The sequence below is a fragment of the Puma concolor genome, chromosome B1 (genome assembly GCF_028749965.1).
Source record: "Puma concolor isolate L17-30 chromosome B1, mPumCon1.1.hap2, whole genome shotgun sequence".
In the NCBI taxonomy this organism is placed as follows: domain Eukaryota; kingdom Metazoa; phylum Chordata; class Mammalia; order Carnivora; family Felidae; genus Puma; species Puma concolor.
Genome location: NC_141670.1, coordinates 66,875,826 through 66,898,176, shown reverse-complemented (window position 1 = coordinate 66,898,176; position 22,351 = coordinate 66,875,826). Strand labels below are relative to the sequence as shown.

Below are 22,351 nucleotides of genomic sequence, written 5' to 3'. Positions count from 1 at the left end.
TGGATAAATACCTAGAAATATATGCTAGGTCATATGGTAAGAACATGTTTAGTTTTGTAAGAAACTGCCAAACTGTCAACTACTTGGGCTCAGAGAGTTTGAAATTTTGAAGCATTGGATATTATAACAGTAGGGAACACTTCTGACTATTCTACATTAAGGTTTTTAAAACCTGCATCCATCCACCCAAAGTATGCTTTCTTACCTTTTAAAATCATATACTAGTTCTCAGAAACTTTCAACAATTATTAATATGTGTTTAAATTTGAATATCCAGAGTGCTGATTTATGATTGAATATTATTACGAGCCACAGATCAGGTCTTTGGTATCCGCACAGATAGACAAAGTAATTAATTCAATATCCTTATATTCAGATTGCAGGAAAGTACAATTCAGTCTTGAGATTTTAATTACTACAAGCTCAAGTATAAAGTGTAATTCTTATATTTTTAAACAACCAGAATGCCAAAGTCACTAAATGACAGCAAATTGAAGGATTCCATTTTATGTCAAATTCAGGTTTGTATTAAGTCCTTTAGAAACAAACCAACATTTATTATTGTCATTTGGGGGTTTTATTTATTACTTATTTTATCCATTCTAATAGGTGTGTATTAGTATTGAATTGTTATATATTTTGGCAATTTCCAACTGAAAAATGATATTGAGCATTTTTGCTTAAGTATTCGCCATCTTCTTATCTTCTTTATTGAGGTGTCCATCACTGTCAATCTCTATTCCCTTCAGCTAGCAACACTGCAGTTCCCTTCTTTTAGGAAGATACTCTTCCTCCATTCTGTATCCTCTTGGATGGAGTGATTCCTTCTTTATTATTTAAAGCAAGCCTGTCATCGGGAGTGAGGTGGTAGGCTAAGAATTAGGGATAGCATGTGACCCAACTGTGTAACCATGAGATTCTCACTGGGATTTGTGTGTAAGAGAAACTATCTTTCCTTCAGACAGTAAAATATGAAAAAAACTAAGCCACATGGTGTCACAGACATATGAGAAAAATCTACTTGTGCCTCTTAGGTAGAGCTGAAAAAGAGGTGAACAGAGGTGGAACATGGACAGAGGACACATTAGGATATTCTTAGAACCCCTGTGTGCATTGTATTCTACTCTTACGATATTAAGTTTGAAATTTTGAAGCAACAAGTTTAATTGTATATACCACTGAATTCCCTAGTATTTACTCCATCCAATTCACTGGATTTTTCTGTCAAGTCTCAAAGTTGTTAACAGATATATTCAAACATAGGTGTCATTGAAAGGCCTAAAATTCTCTACCCGTCATAATAGAACTTCTAGGAAGCTTCTCACTTCCTATTATCCAATTATTTAAGCTAGAACTTATTTATTGAACATCTGTTATGTGTCAGATATTGTTCTAGGGTTTGAGGACACAATGATGAAAAATAAAAAAAAAATGACTCTGACTTCAAAAAATGTCATTCTGGTGGGGGGGGGGGTGGGGCAGAGAAACAGAAAATAAACCAAAGACATAAATCCCATTTTCAGAGTAGCCAGGCTTTTGTGAAAAGAAAACAAAGCAAACTTCCCATAAGACATCCCACATTTAAAAAACATGTGAACAAGGGAGCCTGGGTGGCTCAGGCGGTTAAGCGTCCAACTTTTGATTTTGGCTCAGGTCATGATCTCAGTTCATTAATGAGAGCCCTGCGTTGGGGCTCCACGCTGTTAGTGCAGAGCCTGCTTGGGATTCTCTCTCTCTCCCTCTCTCTCTACTCGTCTCCTGCTCACATGCTCCCTTTATCCCTCTCAAAATAAATAAGTAAATTAAAAAAAAAAAAAAACATGTTAACAGTAGTATCACCAAAGTTCTGAACCCGGGAATGCAAAAGTGGCTGCAGAGTGAGCTTCGAAAATCTCAGCTTTAAACAGCAGCTGAACAAGCATGTCATGATGATGACAGAAGACACATCCGGAGTCACAGCACAAAGCCACATTATAAATGAAGCACAGAGTATGGCAGGAACAACCACAAATGTGACTAATGGATTCTTGGAAAAACAGAAAATCCTTAATCAGGATAGCATGAGGTGGACACTGAGCCACTGCATAAGGGGTCTGTGTACATCTTGAAACATAGGAAGATGCAAACATTTAAAACAGTAGAAGTGTGGTATTTGTCTGGTTATATGTGATTAGTTAGCACAACTCTCAATTGTAAAGAGATTATAGGAAAGGTTTAATATGTTTGATATTATGTGTGCTATTTAACTCTTTAGAAATCAGTCATGCATAGTCTGTAACTGTTTTCCTAAACCACTTTTATTGTTATTATTATATACATCTGAAGAGATATTTTAGAATATTTGTTCATTCATTCTTTCATTCATTCATCACATATTTACTGAGTGGCTACCTCAGTTCTAGAGATGACATAGATGATCTACAAGAAAGAAGATGCCCCTGCCCTCACTGAGATTACTTTTTAGTAGAAAAACCTGCCAAAAAAAGTAAGACATAAATTGATAATGTTTTGGGCAATTTTTCAAATGTGTACTTAAAGTGTTTTGTATTTTAACAATTTAAGTCTGTCTCTCTCAAAAATAAATAAACATTAACATTTAAGTACAGAATACGTAATGTGTTTGGAAGAAAATATCAAAAAGTACCTTATAAAAGGTATCCTATGAAGAGGTGATGTATGAGAGCTTCATGAAGTAGGGCAATGAACCCTGAACAGATCTGAGGCATAACATTACCAGTAGTGCAAAAACAGGAAATGTAACAAGTTTTTAGGTGGGAATGAGCTTGCTGTGTTTTAGTATCAATGAAAACAGACATGAAGGCTGAAATGAGTAAGCAGTTATAGAGAGTTATAAAAGAGGATGGGCATTTATATAGGTATTAATTAGAACACATGAAACCCTTCTAGATTGTGGTTAAAACAATGTATTTTATTTGGTGTATCAAAATGCATTTGGGGTGTTTTGAGAGAGAGAGAGTAACATAATTTTATCTTTTATAAATTTCATTCTGATCTTTGAAATGGATATGTAGTTAGAAAAAAAAAACTAAGGTTTACATAAATTAAACCCCACTAAACATGAGTATATAGGTGGAACATTTTCTTTCCTTTTTTTATTTTTGAGAGAGAGAGAGACAGAGTGTGAGTGGGGGAGAGGTAGAGAGAAAGGGAGACACAGAATCTGAAGCAGGCTCCAAGCTCTGAGCTGTCAGCACAGAGCCTGACATGAGGTTCAAACTCAAGAAGCATGAGATCATGACCTGAGCTGAAGTCGGATGCCTAACCACCTGAAGCACCCAGGCACCCCAGAACATTTTCAACGTTATCTTTGCTTTGTTTATCTAATATCCTCTCTCACATGTATTCTGATAACTTTATTGTTCCCAGTCTTTTAAAATATTTACGAACCTAATATAGTTACCAATTATAAATTATGCATATCGGTATTTTACCTAGTTTTTAATTAGTTTAATGAAGACTGTACCTCCCTAAAAGACACTCTATAAAATCAACTTAATATATAAAATCATATGATAGCTAATCTGATAAATAAGCATTTATTCAAGCTCACTAAGAGAAGCTGGAAAATCCAACAGACATGTTTTATGTATTAATAAGCCTTAACTAAATTATTCTTCTTGAATTGCTACAGTAGTAGAGAAAGGTGTTTTTATTTTTTAACAAATAATATTTAAATGGTAGGCAAAGGAACATACACATGTTTAAATAATAGATAAAGGCAGTAAGGCTAAATTTAAAGGTAGCAGTGATTCTCTTTTTTTCTTCATCTTCAATGAATTTGTGTCTTATCAAAGTGATGATGAAAGAATTAATGTATAAAGCTTTTCTTTTAAAAATAATATCCAAAAGAATACATTTTGTGAACATATTTAATCCTTGCTACTCTCTTATCAGCTATCTTGCATTTTGCCAGCTTACCCGCCAATATTAAGATTTTGATAACTGGTTTTAGATGTTTGAATGGTGAGGTCTAATTAAACAGCAAAGTCAGGCTACTCAACCTAGTGAGAGTTGACAGTACACTATATTAAACACCTTTTCAGGATTTTTATTGTGATGGTTTTAATAGGTGTTATTCCTACAGGATGTCAAATCCCAAACTCTAAGATTTTTTTTCATGTAGTTCATTCATTTTTTTTTTTCTTTTGATCAGGTTATTAAGTCTTCTATAATGTTCTCTCCTCATTTTATGTGCCATCACTTTTAACACATTTTAAAAGACACTATTGATGTGACTGCCCCAAGTGTTCTATTCAACTATAATTTTCATTTCCTTCTGGCATAAAGAGATAATTTTTAAAAAACCTTCCTTTTCTAGACCCCTCAAAAACCATTACACCTTTGTCCCATAAAAATAATAAAAATGAGAGACCCTTTTTTCATTCATTTCCTCAAGTATTATTAGATGAAACCACCCTTTCATTTATTTTTTTCTTTGGTCCTACTTCATTTTAGGTATAATGTATTAAAAAATCCTTGTTGTAACTATATTAGATCTTTCGTAAAACATGTTTTTTTAACAACTATAGTCACATCCCATGAATCTTAGTCTTAATACCTCAATATTTTTTTAAATTCTTATCAAAAGTCAGGTGGCTCAATTATTTAATTTTTTTAATGTTTATTTACTTTTGAGAGAGAGACAGAGACAGAGAAAGAGAGAGAGTGTGTGTGTTCTGAGCTGCCAGAACAGAGACAATGTGGGGCTTAAACCAACAAAATTCGCGGTTGACCTGAGCCAAAGTCAGACACTTAACCAACTGAGCCACCCAGGTGCCCCCAGATAGTTCAATTATTGAAATGACATTAGATTGCCCCTAAAATTAGACATCCATGGGGCTTTGTGTGTGTGTGTGTGTGTGTGTGTGTGTGTGTGTGTGTGTGTAGGAATAGGCAATAATTGTCTCTTGGGAAATAGTATTTAGATTTTCTCAGAGTACATTTAGTATATTTAGTATTTTCTCTCCAAAAGCATAGTTGCATAGATCCGTCACTAACTGAAATTCAGACACTGCATGTTCTTGGCCACCCAAACCCTTACAGTATTAGTCTGGGATCTTTATTTATCTTCCAAGTCTTCAGTCCTTGCTTCAATAATGTAAAGACAGTAGACGGTGAAAAGCAATGGAAAAAGTATTACTAGATAAACTCAAGAGTCAAATTTTTGGAGACAAAAAGTTAAGAAAAAGAAAAAATTTCCTTCACTATCCTAACATGCCTTAGGAAAGTCCTAGATGAAAAAAGAATTCTCATTTTTTTCTATTGTCTCAAATTCTAAAACTTTAAGGCATATATTTTCTCAACTTTCATACAATTTACAGACCTGTTAACTTAGATTCATAAGCAGACAAAGTTCTGATGAATTCTGTCACTTTTAAACTCATAGGCCTTGGCAGTTAAGTATCAGTCTTAGTGTGAACTTACAGGTGTACAACATAAATGTGATGATTTTTCCTTAGCACAGTTAAGGAGTCAAAAGGGGATCATTCTTAAAGTGTCTCACAATTTAATTTATTCAAGTACTTTAGGATGTGACAATTAGAAATAGGAAGCTTATTTTCTCAAAATTCAACCCATTATTGACCAGTGCTGAGTGCTAATGGTATATTTAAAATATACCATTCTCCTTTTTCTCAGAATAAGACAATTTATTGTTTAAACTTCACATTATCTTAAATAATTTTGTGAAGCAATAATCATAGAGTTAAATTTATATAACATACTTTTTTTAAGGGGTAAGGACATGTTTGGTGTTAAGCAGAAACTCAGACCAATAAAGGAAGACTATGTGTTATTCCTAGAAAACAAACAAACAAAAAAAACCCCACACACACAAATACCCCTCAAGAAATACAGACACATTTGCACTCCATAAAAAAACAAAGTAATAATGACTTGAGTATTAATACCTATAGTAATGTATCTTCTTATTTAATTTGATATATTATGTTGAAAATCACTGTATCCTCAGCCAGTCAAGTATTGAGGCATCAGTATGCATGAATGGTACTCTTCAAAAAAGTCATTGTTCTATTGTTATAATATGTGGGAAAATAAAGATTAATATTAATGTAAATGTTATAGTTTCATATAAATGTGTTTATGTGTACATATATATTTTTAATGTGTATTTATTTATTTATTTATCTATCTATTTATTTATTTATTTATAGAGAGAGTGAGCATGAGCAGGGGAGGGGCAGAGAGAGGGAGAGAGAGAATCCCAATCAGGCTCCATGCTCAGCACAGAGGATGATGCGGGGCTCGACCTCATGAAATATAAGGTCGCTTGAGTTGAAATCAAGAGTAAGATGCTTAATTGACGGAACCACCCAGGTGTCACCCTATATTTTATTTTTTAACTTTTTTTTAATGTTAATTTATTTTTCAGACAGAGACAGAGCGTGAGTGGGGGAGGGGGAGGGGCAAAGGGAGAGGGAGGCACAGAATCCAAAACAGGCTGTAGGCTCTAGGCTCTGAGCTGTCAGTACAGAGCCTGGTGTGGGGCTCAAACCCACGAACTGTGAGATTACGGCCTGAGCTGAAGTGAACGCTCAACTGACTGAACCACCCAGCCACCCCTATTTTTAAACTTATACATGAATTACTTCATTCCTGTCTACTATTATGAATTTACAATATGTCTATCACAATAATAGGCAGTTGGATGATAACTGTAGTTTAACAAACCTGATATATAAAAATTCACTTTGTAATAAAGTAAACTAGGAAAAAATTATTTTGCTAAGTAATTTTCATTTTATAACAGGTGTTCTTTCATAATATAGCTCCTTTAAAATTAAAAAATGGTTTTATATATAAATAAATTTATATATAAATATATATATATATATATATATATATATTTAGCATAGACAGTTTGGTAGACAATAAGATACATCTGAAATGAAACTTCATGTGTAATAGGTACTTGGTCAGAAATAATTGAACGTTGTGTGTTTACCATTCTGTGATCAGGAAAGAGACCCTTGAATGGCCTCTTTAAAATATGAGTATAAAGCAAACAAACCACATTTATTTTTAAAGGCTGTTATGACCAAAATTTGTGAATATGTATGGCTTAGATAGCAACAACAGCAACAACAACAACAAAACACTGTTTTCTCTGTTTATGTAAAGACTCTGGGGATACACAGGTTGGTAAAACTGAAGACTATAAGCTTCTCCGCTGATATTCAAAACAAAGGAAGCATGACGGAGTGGACTGGTAGAGTCATGGTTGAGATTTTAGGACTGTAGAGGACACTGAACAGTCAAAGCACAACCAAACACAAGAGAAGGGAATGGACTGGTTTGTGAGAGAGGTTTTCTTTTTTTGACCCAGAACGTGGATGAGCCTGGGAGCTTCCAGGGAACCTGCCTGTGGACAGTGTTTTAATCTGTGATATTGGCATATGAACACGTGCATACCTGAGATAAGTTCAAAGAGTCAAAAGTTCCAAACTCATGAGTCCATATAAAAGATATAGATTTTGTGATAGAAGAATGGGAAAAAAAAGACTTGAGTGTCCTGAGGAAAAGACATACGTAAGTGCCCCAAGAAAATGACAAGAAGCCAGCTAAGTCAAATTCCATGAATGCTCACTGATACCATTACTAATAAGTATCTTTTCCTTCTTCAGTTCTAGTTGGCAGTGGTAAGATGAAGTGATGAGACTGTGCCAGTATCCAGGAGTAGGAAAAATGACAGAAGTAGAATGACAAAAGCAAAAAAATTCAGGTTAAGCACTTTGGGAAAAGAAGATAAATTTTTGAAATAGCTAAAGGCTGTAGCTCAAATCGATCCATTCACTTTCATTTGATTGGAAATGAGGTTGGAAAGGAAGCTGCTTTTTATGCATTTAACAGTTGTGTCCTTCTGAGCTTTTCTTAAGAAACAGAGTCAGGAGATTGGACTATAAATGGAGTTGATGTCTTGGCCTTTTCCAAAACTCACAGTATTATAAGTTTTTGGGTTTTTTTTCCTTGCCAAGACCACTGATTTCAAGTCTCAGAGAACAGTGGAGTCCTTTGGGAAGGGGGATGAAGAGGACTGGGGCGAGGGAAGGGTGACAGGAGACTTTGCCTTTGGTAACCATTTTCTGTAGCTGCATGTAAATTTTATAAATATTTAGAATTACCTGGAGTCAAAAATAGTAACCTTCTGCTCCCTATTGCTTGCAGTAGGATGTCTGGATGTCTAAATAAGATATTTATCTATCTATTTATTTATTTATTTATTTATTTATTTATTTATTTATTGTGGTATTCTGATGTTGAAATAATTAGAGTTACATAAAAAGGGCATGGCGTAATCTTTCTTCCATATATTTATTGATATGTTGAAATGAAACTCACTTCCATGCTGGCTGTTCCCTGTAGATGTAGACACAGCACTGACAAATTTATGCGAGAGTCAGTGTGCGTGTTTACTATGGAATTAATGAACAAAGCTGTTGCTATGTTGTATACTAGCTATGTCTGAACTACGGAGATTGTGCCAATGTGTCATGTAAATGTTTCCACTTGTTAAAATTTTTAAAGGCCAAAACATGTGCTGTATTATTCAAGCATATTTTTCCCCAGGATTTGAAAGTAATTTTGGCATAAATTTAATTAAACCCCCAAATCCTACTGTTATGTTTTGTAGACCATCATCAAAGCTAAATGCCATAGTTATTATTCTAAATACTGGAAAACACATCCCGTACCAACTTACATGTTCTTTTATATTTCACTAAAAGTGCAGGTGATGTGGGCCTATTGTAGTATTTTTCAAGTGAAGCTTAAACAATAATCACTTTGTCTTTTATGACTAATTTACACACATGTGTATGTTTTGAAAATAAGTAAATGTGGGGATACATAAAAGAAATTATGGGTTTTGATAAGGCATAAAACTACCTCAAAGCTAAAGTTCTAATGTTAATATTCTGTGCTTGTTCGGGAGTAGATAAAAGTCTAATGACCAAATAGATACAATGTCAATAAGTAGTCCCAAATGTCTTTCTCCCCCTTGAAATATTTACTTAGTCAAGTTATGCCACGCACTACATACATACCATTAGGTTCTCTGGATTTATATAGGTATGCATTAGCCTCAGGGTATACAATGTCACTATACCTTACCTGATATCATCACTTACATGAAAGTGGAGTGAATGACCAGTATCTCCTAGGTTATTAGAGTGAACTTAGGTTGAGGTTGTAAATTCTCATAAAGAAACATTGCTGATTAAAACAATATGCAGTACCTTCCAAAGCTAAAGGAATTAACATAAGTGATAAGAAGATAAAATTATTTCTCTATATTCAAGTTCTAACTTCCATGTTGCTGTTTCCTAAATCTGATTCTTATTTCTTGCTGAATATATTTATCAGGGATCCCTGATCTTTCTTTTGATTTAGACCTTATACTCAATAAACTGCCAGGAGAAAAACTAAATGTCCATTGATAACAATGGAATGTAATGTGGCACATATACCCTATGAGAAAAAATATTTCCCTTATACAAAAGGTTTACACAAAAGGGCTCGTTTTGACACAGAATAATTTCATGTACCTGAATATCAGGTACAGATGCTAATCTAACTGCATATCATGAGATTTTCCAGACATGGTGGAAAATATCATATTATTGGTCATTAACAGATTGGTCTAGCCACTCATCTCTACCCAGTTAGCAAAATTAAGAATGGTGCCATCTACATTTTTGGATAGGTCTGACACAGGATCAGGTGTCAATAAATAATCACTGATGAATGGTTAAAAAAAAATCATATTTTATCATACATACCTATCCATGTGTACATGTGCATATATTTTATTTCTATAGATATTTTATATTAATTACCTGAACTCTTTTGACAAGTACACAACATTTTGAGCATTTATAGAATTAATCAAGTGTATGTAATATTGTTTTTTACAATTAATTACACTAATGACCAATTAAATTAATCAAATGCTCATGCATCTTTCTGAATTTTTAATAGGATTTTCTTCTTCTTTAGGAAAAAGAATGCTTTTAAAAATGAATTAAATGCTAAGAGCCCCAGAAATAGCCACATTAAGTCAATCTATATTCCAACATTATTGGCAAGCAGATTGATTAAAGCATATAAAATAAATGAATGCTTCATGTCTTATTTCATATATATATATATATATATATATATATGCATATAGAGATATATATCTGTATCTATATATACAGATAAGAACAATACACTTTTATATCATAAAATAAGTTCATCTACCTGCACCTGAAAGTACTTATTTTTCCTTTCCTATTTAATGGATGAAGAATCCATGTGTTCATCTAAAGTCAAAACTACCCCTTCTCTGTTGGATCCCATTCTCTCTATCCTGTCCACTGGTTCTGCTCTGACAACTACCTCCTCTTTCTCTTGCCTTATAAGTTTTCCCCTCTCTGTTTTCTTATTCCCATCCACATGTCTGTGTCTCCTGATCACTATATATACAGATATATATAGACATATATCTGCACATGTATCTGCTCCTCTTTTGAGAAACACTCTTCCAATGAGCTTTCTGGAACATGCTTACTATCTCACTTCCTCACTTACTATTTTCTCTTACAGACTCTTACCAAGTTAACCATGGCCTTAATCTTTCAAATCAGTGTTCATTTCCTAATCCCCATCATACTGGATTTCAGCAACATTTAATCCAGTTCCTCATTTTTTCCTCCGTGAAAAATTTTAATTAGCTTCATGTAGCCACACTCTCTTGGTTTTCCTCCCCTTTCACTGCAGACTATGTATTTGACTCCTTTACTTGCTCTTTGTCCATCTCCTGACCTCTGAGGGTGAAATACAATAGAGTTCTATCCCTAGCATTCTCTGCTTCCCAATGTGCACTCATTCTCTTGTATATCTCAAGTATAAAGTTCCATGCCTGCCTCTTTATTAATATACTTATAAATCCTATATATATGTATCCTCCTCCAAATTCTCCGTTGATTTCCTGACTCAGATCCAACTGCATAAATGGCATTTTTCCTCACTTGTCTAAAAGAGATTTAAATTTAACTGATCTTAAGTGCATATGTATATATTTTCTCCTCATATCCATTTTCAAATGTGTGAGTCCCCCAGCATTTCCTATTTCAGTTAATGACTTCTTATTTATTTATTTATTTATTTATTTATTTATTTATTTATTTTTGCTTAGCTCATTTATTTAGTTCCCATAAACTCCATGTCCACGCCCAAAACAGTTGTGTTTAGGTAGTCAGACAACTTTGTACCATCACTGGCACTTCTGTCATCTTGATTCAAGCCAGCATCATCTCTACTCTCTTTTGGGCAACTACACTTAGATACTAACTGAGTGCCCAACTGACACCTTGCTTTTCTGTGCCATGGAATTCTTATCCAACTAAAACAAAGAAACATTTTATGTCTTTGTTTTTTAAGTTTATTTATTTATCTTGAGAGAGAGAGAACACAAGTGGGGGAGGGAGGGGAAGAGAGAGAATCACTGTCAGCACAGAGCCCGTTAAGGGGCTGATACTCAACAAACCTTGAGATCATGACCCGAATCAAAATCAACAGTTGGGTGCTTAACTGACCAAGCCACCCTGGTACCCCAGAAACATTTTATGTTTTAGTTTTGGCAAATCTTTCTACTTAATCCACAAAGATTCTTCATTGATTATTCTGGCCTTAATTGTAACTTTTGATTTCCCTAATAGTAACTTAGTTGTTATTACCATCCTTTAAGGGTTACTCACAGACATGTTTCCATACCTTCACCTAAGGACTTTTGAGCCACTGTGTTACAATTAAAATGAATGAAAATCATCAAGGAAGACCTATCTGGCACCTAACTGATTTGGAATTATTGGGAAGAAACCTTTGGAAACAGTATCAATTGTTGAATTTACTATGCTACCACTTTTTAAATTACACCTCTATGTTAAATTATTATGGATTTTTGAAAGTCGTTATTGATTTACGGTAAAAAAAAAGTGAAAATTTCATTTAGAAATCTCTACTAATACTACAAACTTTTATTCTAGACCTATTTGTAACTGTCTTTTTTATGTTATTTTATATTTACAATTCTCAAGAAATGTGGAGATAAATGCCTTATTCAATAGAAAATACCTTATTCTTATAGAAAAGCTAAAGTCAAATTTTAGTACAATATTGTTTCTATACATTGTGGACTTTAGTTCAACCTGGTTTCATATACAAATCCATTCATGAACTTTGGTGGTTATGAGTGATCTCTTTAGATATCATCAAGGGGAAAAAATACTGATAAAATGTAATCACAACTTATGCCTAGATTTTGGGGGAAGACTTTTAGAAAGGCATTATACAAATCACTGGAAATTCATATACTGATTAGAGAAACATATAGAAACAATTCTTCAAAGTGATTATCATGTAAGGGAACACATGAAATGCTTCACATCTGTCTGAGCACACACTACCTTCTATTGTAACCATGAGATTGATAAATAATTTACAGCTAGATGATGTGGTATTTTGAACTAAAAACAAATTGATTGCATATTACGGTATTAAATTTATTTGAATTTTTGTTAATTGAACTGAAGTTCCTTATACTTTTCTTAACCAGTATTCAAAACAGAAACATTGCTAATTACCTATGCTTTACATTGTGCTAGAAAGTGCCAAATCTTCTTTCTTCAGGGTGATTCCCTTCAAATATTTATTTTTTCCCACATAACTATCTGAATGATAACCACACACAAAGCTTCTCATTTTTCCCATTTGGTTTAAAATTTTTAGCATTAATAGTTTTCAAATGTCTCCTAAAGTATATACACACCCTTCAGAAGGGATTTTAAAAGTGAAATATGAATCAGACTAATAGAGAACAATTTTCAATTTCATTTTTAGAACATTTTATCCCCAGTTATATATGCGGAGTGTAATCATTGGAAAGTTTTTCATCATCATGTTTTTGCAAAGAAATGTCAAAGAGAAGAAATTAAGCACATTAAAAAATAATGGTTTTAAAAATGTTCTTCACTTTGTAAGTTATAGCATTTAAAAATACATATTCAGCATTTGAAAATAGGATACTGAAAAAATAAACATGATAAGTGAAGGTGCCAGTGAGAGACAATGACTGATACAATGTTTAAACAGCCTCAATATACAAGACAAGGACAAGTTATTTGAACTGATAAAATGTTCTTATTTTTTTCTGTCACTATTGAATATTGTGTTTATAACTATTGATGGGATATTCATATATCCATAGAAAGTATGAAATAAAATATTAAACTAAAATATTTATTCTATAACTTGAAATTGAAGAAAAATGATATAGCATGAAAATATACAAAAACAAGATAAGACTATCCATGTATTTGAATGTTAAATTTAGTTCCTATAACGGGGGGAAAATGAGAAAATTTGACTAAAATTAAACGCATCAGTAAATGAATTTAGTCTTTAAATGTTTTTTTTTTTCTCTTTTTTGGAGGGGGGAATAGGAGATTGAAATAACTTTGTAACATATCTAATAGATATTCTATTTATAGCATAAGATCAGCAAAATCAGCCTAAAATAAATCTGTAGAAAAGGTGACTATAAGATAGCATCTTAAATGTCAACCAAGAACTAATAATAAATGTATTTTTTTTTTATTTAATTTTTTTTTCAACGTTTATTTATTTTTGGGACAGAGAGAGACAGAGCATGAACGGGGGAGGGGCAGAGAGAGAGGGAGACACAGAATCGGAAACAGGCTCCAGGCTCCGAGCCATCAGCCCAGAGCCTGACGCGGGGCTCGAACTCACGGACCGTGAGATCGTGACCTGGCTGAAGTCGGACGCTTAACCGACTGCGCCACCCAGGCGCCCCAATAAATGTATTTTTTAACAATAAATATATTTCTAAATTCAAGTTAGTTATTTTTTCAACTATTCTTATCTAAAATAAAAAAATTACTACCATAAATTAACCTATTACAATCTGGCAAATTCAGTTATATAATAATTTAACCTGAGTCTTTTGATGTAAGATTATAACCTAATGTTAACCTAGAATAAAATCTGTGTGGCTTCACAGACTCAAATTTGAAAATTTATTGCAATCAAATGTTCACAGTTACTATATAAACGTTATAGTCTTAAGTAAGTATTATCTTTTACTATGTTCTTCAATTGGCTAAGAACTATATCAAATGCATTACTTAATCCTTAAAAATACCCAGTGAGCAAGAATGTTTCCAAATAATGTTGCATGTTCTTGGAAATCACTATTAAAAGTAAAGTTTTTAAAAGACATGGGCAAGTAAGATGTCATGGTATTATATGTTTAAGCAGAACATTTGCAGCATACGTACCCTAAAAGAGAAGACAGAATCCATTGGTTCTTGTCCCAGCAGCATTAACTTGCTATGCGCATGTCTGCCGGTCATTTTTAAAACCTTAGGCTTGTTGCCTTCTCTATAGTATATTGGCTTATTATGATAAAACAGTAGTATAATACTTGAAGTGTTTTAAAATAAATACCCAATGTATTACTATTATTACTGGTATTCTCTCTCTCTTACTTTCTGGTAATATCTATATATTTTTAATATTTATTTATTTTTGAGAAAGAGAGAGACAAAGCATGAACGGGGGAGGGTCAGAGAGAGAGGGAGACACAGAATCCGAAACAGGCTCCAGGCTCTGAGCGGTCAGCACAGAGCCCGATGCGGGGCTCAAACTCACGGGCTGCGAGATCATGACCTGAGCCCAAGTCGGACGCTTAACCGACTGAGCCACCCAGGCGCCCCTCTGGTAATATTTTTTAATACATTTGTTAAGTAGTCAACATCTAAATCTCTTTTTGGATCATTTTTCATATTCTGTGTAATATCTACCATTTATCTACTGTTTTTCTATAAACAAAAGATAAACCCATATAAAATGTAATGTTTACAGAATCCTTAATCCTAAATCAGAGGAGAAACAAATATTTGGTATGATTTTAATAAAAATGGTAAGTTTATGAGTATACACGCTACAATGATTTCTAAAGAATATTATGTAATGTTACGTAATGAGAATACATAGAATTCTATATTTCCCATTAGGATTAGAGAGAGTGGCAACGAAACTATATTGTTAAGTTTGATTAAATGTTAAATGTAATATAAATTTTAAAAGTGAAACACAACTCAATTTCATATCACCAAATTCAGAAAATTTTACCATAAATCTACCCAAATATGGCTGATTAATCAAATTTTGATGTTGTGTACAAGGCTTTCAGAAGGACTAGAGTTTCTGTGTCTGTAATATGACCTTCAAGAGTTAACAACTATAAATTTTGTTGATTTTATTAATTTCACTACCACCCTGCAGTTCCAGTTGGCTAACACTGACCAAAAACAAAATTAAACAAACAAGTATCTGGGCATCACTTTCCAAAGTTTAAATATTTATCAAGATTACTGTTTTTCATGAAATGGCATAAAAAAGTAGACAGAAAATAGAAACTTTACAAAGCTTCAAAAAAAAGTAATCTAAAAGCTCCTCTGTGTTAACACACAGCAATTACTGTTATATTTTAAAATATCATTGTATCATTGGCAGCCTAGTTCTCTAGCCCAATTTCTACAAGTCTTATCCTTAAAAAAAAAAAAAAATCAGGTAAGAGAATGAATTAAAAAGTGGAATATGAATGTCTCTCCAGATTATACCAAAGAAAAAAACCCACAATGTCAGATCTCATTCAAATAGTGCACACATAGCCATAAAAACCATATTTCCCAAGTTGTTATTGTTTGTGATGCACATTTAAATGCACACAACATTTGCTTTTATGGCAATTTTATTCTTAGCACAGTAAATGGCAAAAGGGTTTCTGTTCAATTGACTTTCTCATAAAAGGCTTAATTCCTTATTCATTTTGGCATAGGTTATATCTTGAGTTTCTTACTCTAGCTTTTGTCTATTCTCTGAGTAAGTAAATTCTGCTGTGTACGACAGACTGACCTGGAGTCAGGGTGAGAGGAAATTTTACTTGTTATAAGTGATGTGAGTTGTAGAAGTTAGAAGCTGTTTGGGGGTAGAGCTGGGGATGGGAAATGACTTTAAGCCCAAACTGCCATCACAACGAATAGCTAGGCATTACATAAAAATATAAAAGTTTTATGCTATGTGATAGGATTCAGCACAGTTCATATCAGAATGTGCTGCTTTGGCATGAGAATTATTTTCAGCTGAAGACAATAAAGCCCTACAGATGCAAAAAGGGATTTTTGGTACCCCCCAACCCCTCCCTCTATACTCCCTTAACTGCCTAAAAGAATTTAGATAGAGGCCCTAGAGCTATTTACTAAAGGTAACTTGCTTTTTTGGTTTGTTTGTTTTTTTTTTTTTTTTTTTTGGATAAGAAGAATTTCTCAGCATGACACAGAAAATATATATATATATATATTTTCCCCCCCAAATGTTTTCTCTTCCATCTACTTATGAATTATCTTCTCCCGTTTGAAGTCTTAGACCCTTACCCTCTTCTTACTTCAGGGCTGCATATAAACCTCAATTCCCTGTCAGTGGATCTCATATTCTCTTGGGGGCCCTATGTATATATAATTAAATTTATCTTTCTCCTCTTATCTGTCTCATGTCAATTTGATAATTAGGCCATCCAGAAGAATGTAGAAACGTAGATAAAAGTGTTTTCATCCCCAGCATATGTCAAATGTCATCTTAAAGTCTTTGATTCCAAAAAAACAAATGCTACATTATTCTTTCTTACTATAGCCAGTTTCTTTGTAATTACATAAATGTGAAGAGAAATAAATTTAAAGATGTTTTATTACTAGGTATATTAGATGCTTTATTTATAGTTCCATAAATTATAAATCATTAAAGAAAGTTCTTAGTGAATTAATGTCTCTATTTAAGTGTCAGTAAGAGTAAATGCTAAGCACACTATAGAGGCATTCAAATATTTAACAAATAAAAGGAAGATATATAGATATAGTTATAAGCATATACATATGTATAAAGATGGAAATGTAAGTCCTTTTAACTTACACTGTAATCTTAATTTTAAAACAATCAATAAGCATGATTGTACAAATATAATTTTAATAAGTTTAAGCATAAATGGCAAACATAAACCTGATAAATTTGATAAGTGAAATAGGTCTTAGCCTAAAATTGAAATAATTAATGAATAATGCAAACCATACTTTCTTTAAAATTGTCTTAATATTTGCTAATAGTTTCCAGGTTTTTTTTTATTAAACTCTTTCTATTGAGGTTATATGAGTCATATGAGGTTGTATGATGTTGTATATACGAGTTTGTAATAGTCATATGAGGTTGTAAGAAATAATACAGAGATTCCTTGTTCCCTTTACCCAGTTTCTACCAATAGTAACATTTTGAAAAGCTGTAGTACAATATCATAACCAACATATCATCTTTAATACTATCCACTGATATTACTCAGATTTCCTGTTTTACTTGTAACCGTGTGTGTGTGTGTGTGTGTGTGTGTATTTCTATTCAAATGTAACAATGAGTATGTCCCTATTTTCACCACCATAGCCAAGAAGATATAGGATAGTAATAATCTATCAATATTTTACAAAAATGTGTTTGTTTATTTATTTATTTTGAGAGACAGGGTAAGAATGAGCAAGTAAGGGAGAGGCAGAGAGAGAGAGAGGGGGAGAAAGAGAGAGAGAGAAAGAGGGAGAGAATCCCAAGCAGGCTCCCACGCTGTCAGTGCAGGGTCTGATGCAGGCTCAGACTCCCAAACCTATGAGATCATGGCCTGAGCTGAAATCAAGAGTCGGATGCTCAACCAAATGAGCCACACAGTTGCTCCAATACCCATCAATATTTTAAATAATTAATTTTAAGGCGCTGGTAATCTTTTAAAGCAGATGTTAACAAGCTTTTTCTGGGAAGATGCAGACAAAATGTTTTTTATGTTTTGGGGGCCATATTATCTCTGTTGCAAATACTCAACTCTCCTTTTGTTGTGCAAAAATACCCAAAGAAAATTTCCTAAATTAGCAGGTGTGGCTCTGTTTCAATAACACATTGCTTTAAAAAAATGGACTGGATCCTGAATTTGGCCTCTAACTTCCTGTTTGTTGACTAATGTTCTAAGGTTTGCTTAATTACCTTTTATTAGATCTAAACTACCAAATTTTTCCCCCAAAGGAGGAAAACTTGTTCCTGTTATTTAGTTTTGATTTTTTTATTAAAAATCTAATTAAATATAGGTTTTTAGCATTTCATGAACTTAATATTTTGATTTGCTTCTTCCTTTAGGCCATTATTGTAAACAATATAAATTACAGACTTTCTAGAGGAAATAGAGTTCACAATCACAAGGATTAGTTTTGGCCATCACAATGATGTCAGGCCTTCAGCTATAACGAATCTTGTTTTACACCTAAAACTTGACCAACTGCACAGCAATAAGACAGGCAACTTATTGTTTGTTCTATATTATTTAGTTCCTTTCTGCTGAAGCAAAGTCCTTTTGTGAGTTATAAAAATGTTAGGCAAAACCCCAAAATAAATAAGCAGAAGACTCACAAATTCTGAGACCAAAGAAACATGCTAATCCTTGCTAACTAACCCAGACAATATTAATAAAATTTTAATACTATATATAAAGAGATAAGGAAGTACTTTGACTTACATATGGTGAAAAAGTATTTTGAAACGATCATAGATGTGATATATATGCTGAGTATCAGTCTAAAAAGCAAAAATTTTTCAAACCATTGTTTTATGAACTCACAAGGAAGGCAACGTTCCTAGCTATATCCAGTTCTTCTACCTCCATACTGATATACACATTGATTTGCAATATGCCAAAGCATCCAGCAATAGAGTAGAACATTAGATATTCCAAATGTTTTTTCTCACGTGATAATTTACTATCATATGTTTCCATATAATCATTTACAGTGTGTCGGTTGGACAAAACTTCATTTTGGGAATATGATTCTAAATTACCTTAATAGAATATTATTTATATGATTTTAGGATGTTATACAACATTGGCATAGTAATATCTGCACTGTACCATCTCAGGTCAAAATGACAGAATTGGGGCGCCTGGATGGCTCAGTCATTAGGCATCTGATTCTTGATTTCAGCTCAGGTCATGATCTCACAGTTCATGAGATTGAGCCCAGCACATCAGTCTCCACACAGACAGCAGGGGGCCTGCTTGGGATTCTCTTTCTCCCTCTCTCTCTGCCTCTTTCTCTCCCTCTCTGACAAAATAAATAAATAAACTTAAAAAAAATGACAGAATCAATTCTCTCTCTCACACACACACACACGCACTACTCTCTCATGAGTTTTAAAGCACAATGCTAATAGAATTAATTATAGTTATTTGTAAAATAGACTTGATAGAAGAGGGGAGTAAATAGACTTGAAACCACAACAACTGATATTCTTTCTGTACAAGAAGATAATCTGATACCATAAAAATTTCTGTGCATGTATTCAAGTTGCACATAGTTTACTGTTGTGAGGAAAACTATTCTTCTAATTTTACTTCAATTATATCAGTAGGCGTCTAGTGGCCACACTGACTAGAGTATTACCCTTATATCATTTGAAAAGTTCTGTGCATAATTTTATTATTACCTTGGAAATAATATTTTATTTATTCTACCAAATTTGAAAAAAGGAACGTTTTTAGTCATTTACCTTAATTGGTGCACAGATGAAATACATTATATTTCAGTCATACATTTAAGCTAAGAATTAAAATATCAGACAAGAATTGTAAGTAAACCTCAGGAACATTATGAATAATGAGATGAGGAACCAATCAAAGATGAGAAATCAAGCTGATCACTGACCTATTCGAATGGTGGAAGTTCCATACACTTAAGACTTCAGAATTTCAGTGTGGGTTATGACAATTAATAAGCAAATATTCTCTCCAGTAGAAGCAAATAGAAAATGAGTTTGTGAATAAATAAATAACATTAAAAATGTCCAAAGTTTTATTTATATATCATGTTAAAACAATTTTTCAAATCACTAAATCAGCAGTGCCTTTTCATAGACAATACCAATGACTTTGAGTACCATGAAAGTAAACACCAATACTTTCAGATTTTATATTATTGTCATCTCAAATTTACTAATTAAATTTAGCATGAGTTCTTCAGAGTTATTTAAATGGACATTTGCAGGCTCCATATAATCTGAATTATGTGGTGCAAACTGAAACCCATCATTTTTAATCAGGAAGAAAGGAGATGTTATCACAGCATGGCTTGGCATTTACTATTCACTCAATTCCACTCCAGGTGCTTTCCACTGGGTGGATTTGGCCTGTTGACTGAATTGGCCTCCCTGTGTCCTAAGATAACTGCCATGATTGGGAAGCCATATGGTGCAATGCTGTAAGCTATATTAAATTTGAGTCAGATTTTGGCCAACTTTGTACTCATAATTGAGATTCAGAATTGTATCCATGTAAATTTCTATATACTTACTGTTTATTGGTGTGATTAAACTCACAATCTTTTCCTTTCCACTTTTAAATATTTCCTGATATAAAATTGTGTTAGAGGTTAAACTTGAAGTTTAAAGGCAGTAGTTGAGAAGACGAAAGAAATAGAAGGTGACACTTTAGGTCCACCCTGTATTTACCTTTAAAGAAGCAGTCTTCATTGTGAACAATGGTAATCTTTTGCTTTTTCAGGCAAGCAGCTCTATGCACTTCGCAGTGGTTTTCGTAAAATTGCCCATCAGATCCACACACAGGTTTGTAGTGACGTTTGCAAAGGTCCATACAGGCACATTCTGCTTGCCCTGTCTCTCTGCCGATGACACAGTGCCTTCCCAAACCACAGTATTTATTTTCACAAGACCCCAAAGGGACATCCTGAATCAGGAATCCTGAAGATAAAGAAAAAGTCATTTGTATTCATTTGTCTAAATGTGGCATGTCAAAGTGTGAAATAAAAAAATTCTAAGAGAAATGCAGTATAAGCAGGGTTCAGTTGTTGTTCTCAGTGGAAAAGAGACTTGTATTAGACAGGGAGACTAACTTTTGAAAATACTCTCAACATTGCTCCCCACTTCTCCCCATGTGCTTGTAGCTCTCTTCCATCTCTCCAGTGAGTACTGTGGTCCTTAAAAACATGATCCCCAAAATTAAATTGCCTGAGTTCAAATCCTAAGTCTACCATTTATTAGCTGTATGTCTTTGGATAAATTACGTTTTTGTGCCAAGTTGTCCCATCTGTCATATGATGGTAATAGTATAGACCACCTCCTAAAGTTTTACAAAATATTACATGTAAATAATCCACAGGAATTACTTTCCTGTCATAGAGTAAATGTTTAATAAATTCAACTTTTACATTAATAGAATCCTGGAGAAATGACAGGAGAATGACATGGAGAAATGACTAGGAGAAATGACATGTATGTATAAAATACATGATGGGTTCTTATAGCTACTCCTTTCTTGTTTTGACCTTTGCCACTTGACAATCACTAATACATTTCTTGACTAAATGAACAAATCATGAATAATTCAATTTTCTTGTTACTTATTCAGTTTAACAGTCTCCATTGGCATCAGAAAAGAAAAGATGGATCCAACAGCCTTGTACTAAAACCAAACTAATCACCTATAATCCCTGCACTTTCATAGGCAGATCTGGCTTTTCTTTTTTATCTGACTGGACTTTATCTGACTGGAAAGTGAAAATTGTCAGTAAACTTAATATGAATATATATATATATATATATATATATATAAAATACATGAATATATATGTATACATACATGCATATATATATTCAGAGAGAGATACACACAGAGATATATGTGTGCATGTGAATATATGTGTGTGTGCATATATATGTGTGTATATATATGTATGTATATATATATATATATATATATATATATAAAACAATCAATGACACCTATATATTGCAAAAAAAGAAAAAATTTGTGAAGTAATAAATAACACTAATTTTATTAGACATATAGTGTATATTTTCAACTTGTTGATTTAAAACCATTGCTCCAGGGCACCTGGGTGGCTCAGTCAGTTAAATGTCCAACTCTTGATCTCAGCTCAGGCCATGTCCCAGTGTCATGGTATTGAGTGCCCTGTCAGGCTCTGCACTGAATATGGAACCTACTTAAGATTCTGTCTCTCCTGGTGTGCCTCAGTGGCTCAGTCAGTGGGGTGTCCAACTTGGGCTCAGGTCATGTATTCACAGTTTGTGAGCCTCCTGACAGGCTCTGTGCTGACAGCTCAGGCCTGGAGCCTGCTTCAGATTTCTCTCTGTCCCT

General features: G+C 33.4%; 1 protein-coding gene across 6 annotated transcripts in view; it reads right to left on the bottom strand.

The window, feature by feature from the left end:
- FSTL5 (follistatin like 5) overlaps positions 1–22,351 on the bottom strand; it is a 780,922-nt gene that overhangs the window by 483,604 nt on the left and 274,967 nt on the right. For all 6 annotated transcript variants that reach the window (XM_086703952.1, XM_086703953.1, XM_086703951.1 and 3 more), the window contains exon 4: positions 20,686–20,934. In XM_086703952.1, the coding sequence (XP_086560078.1) occupies positions 20,686–20,934 (249 nt within the window). The remainder of the gene's footprint in view (positions 1–20,685; positions 20,935–22,351) is intronic.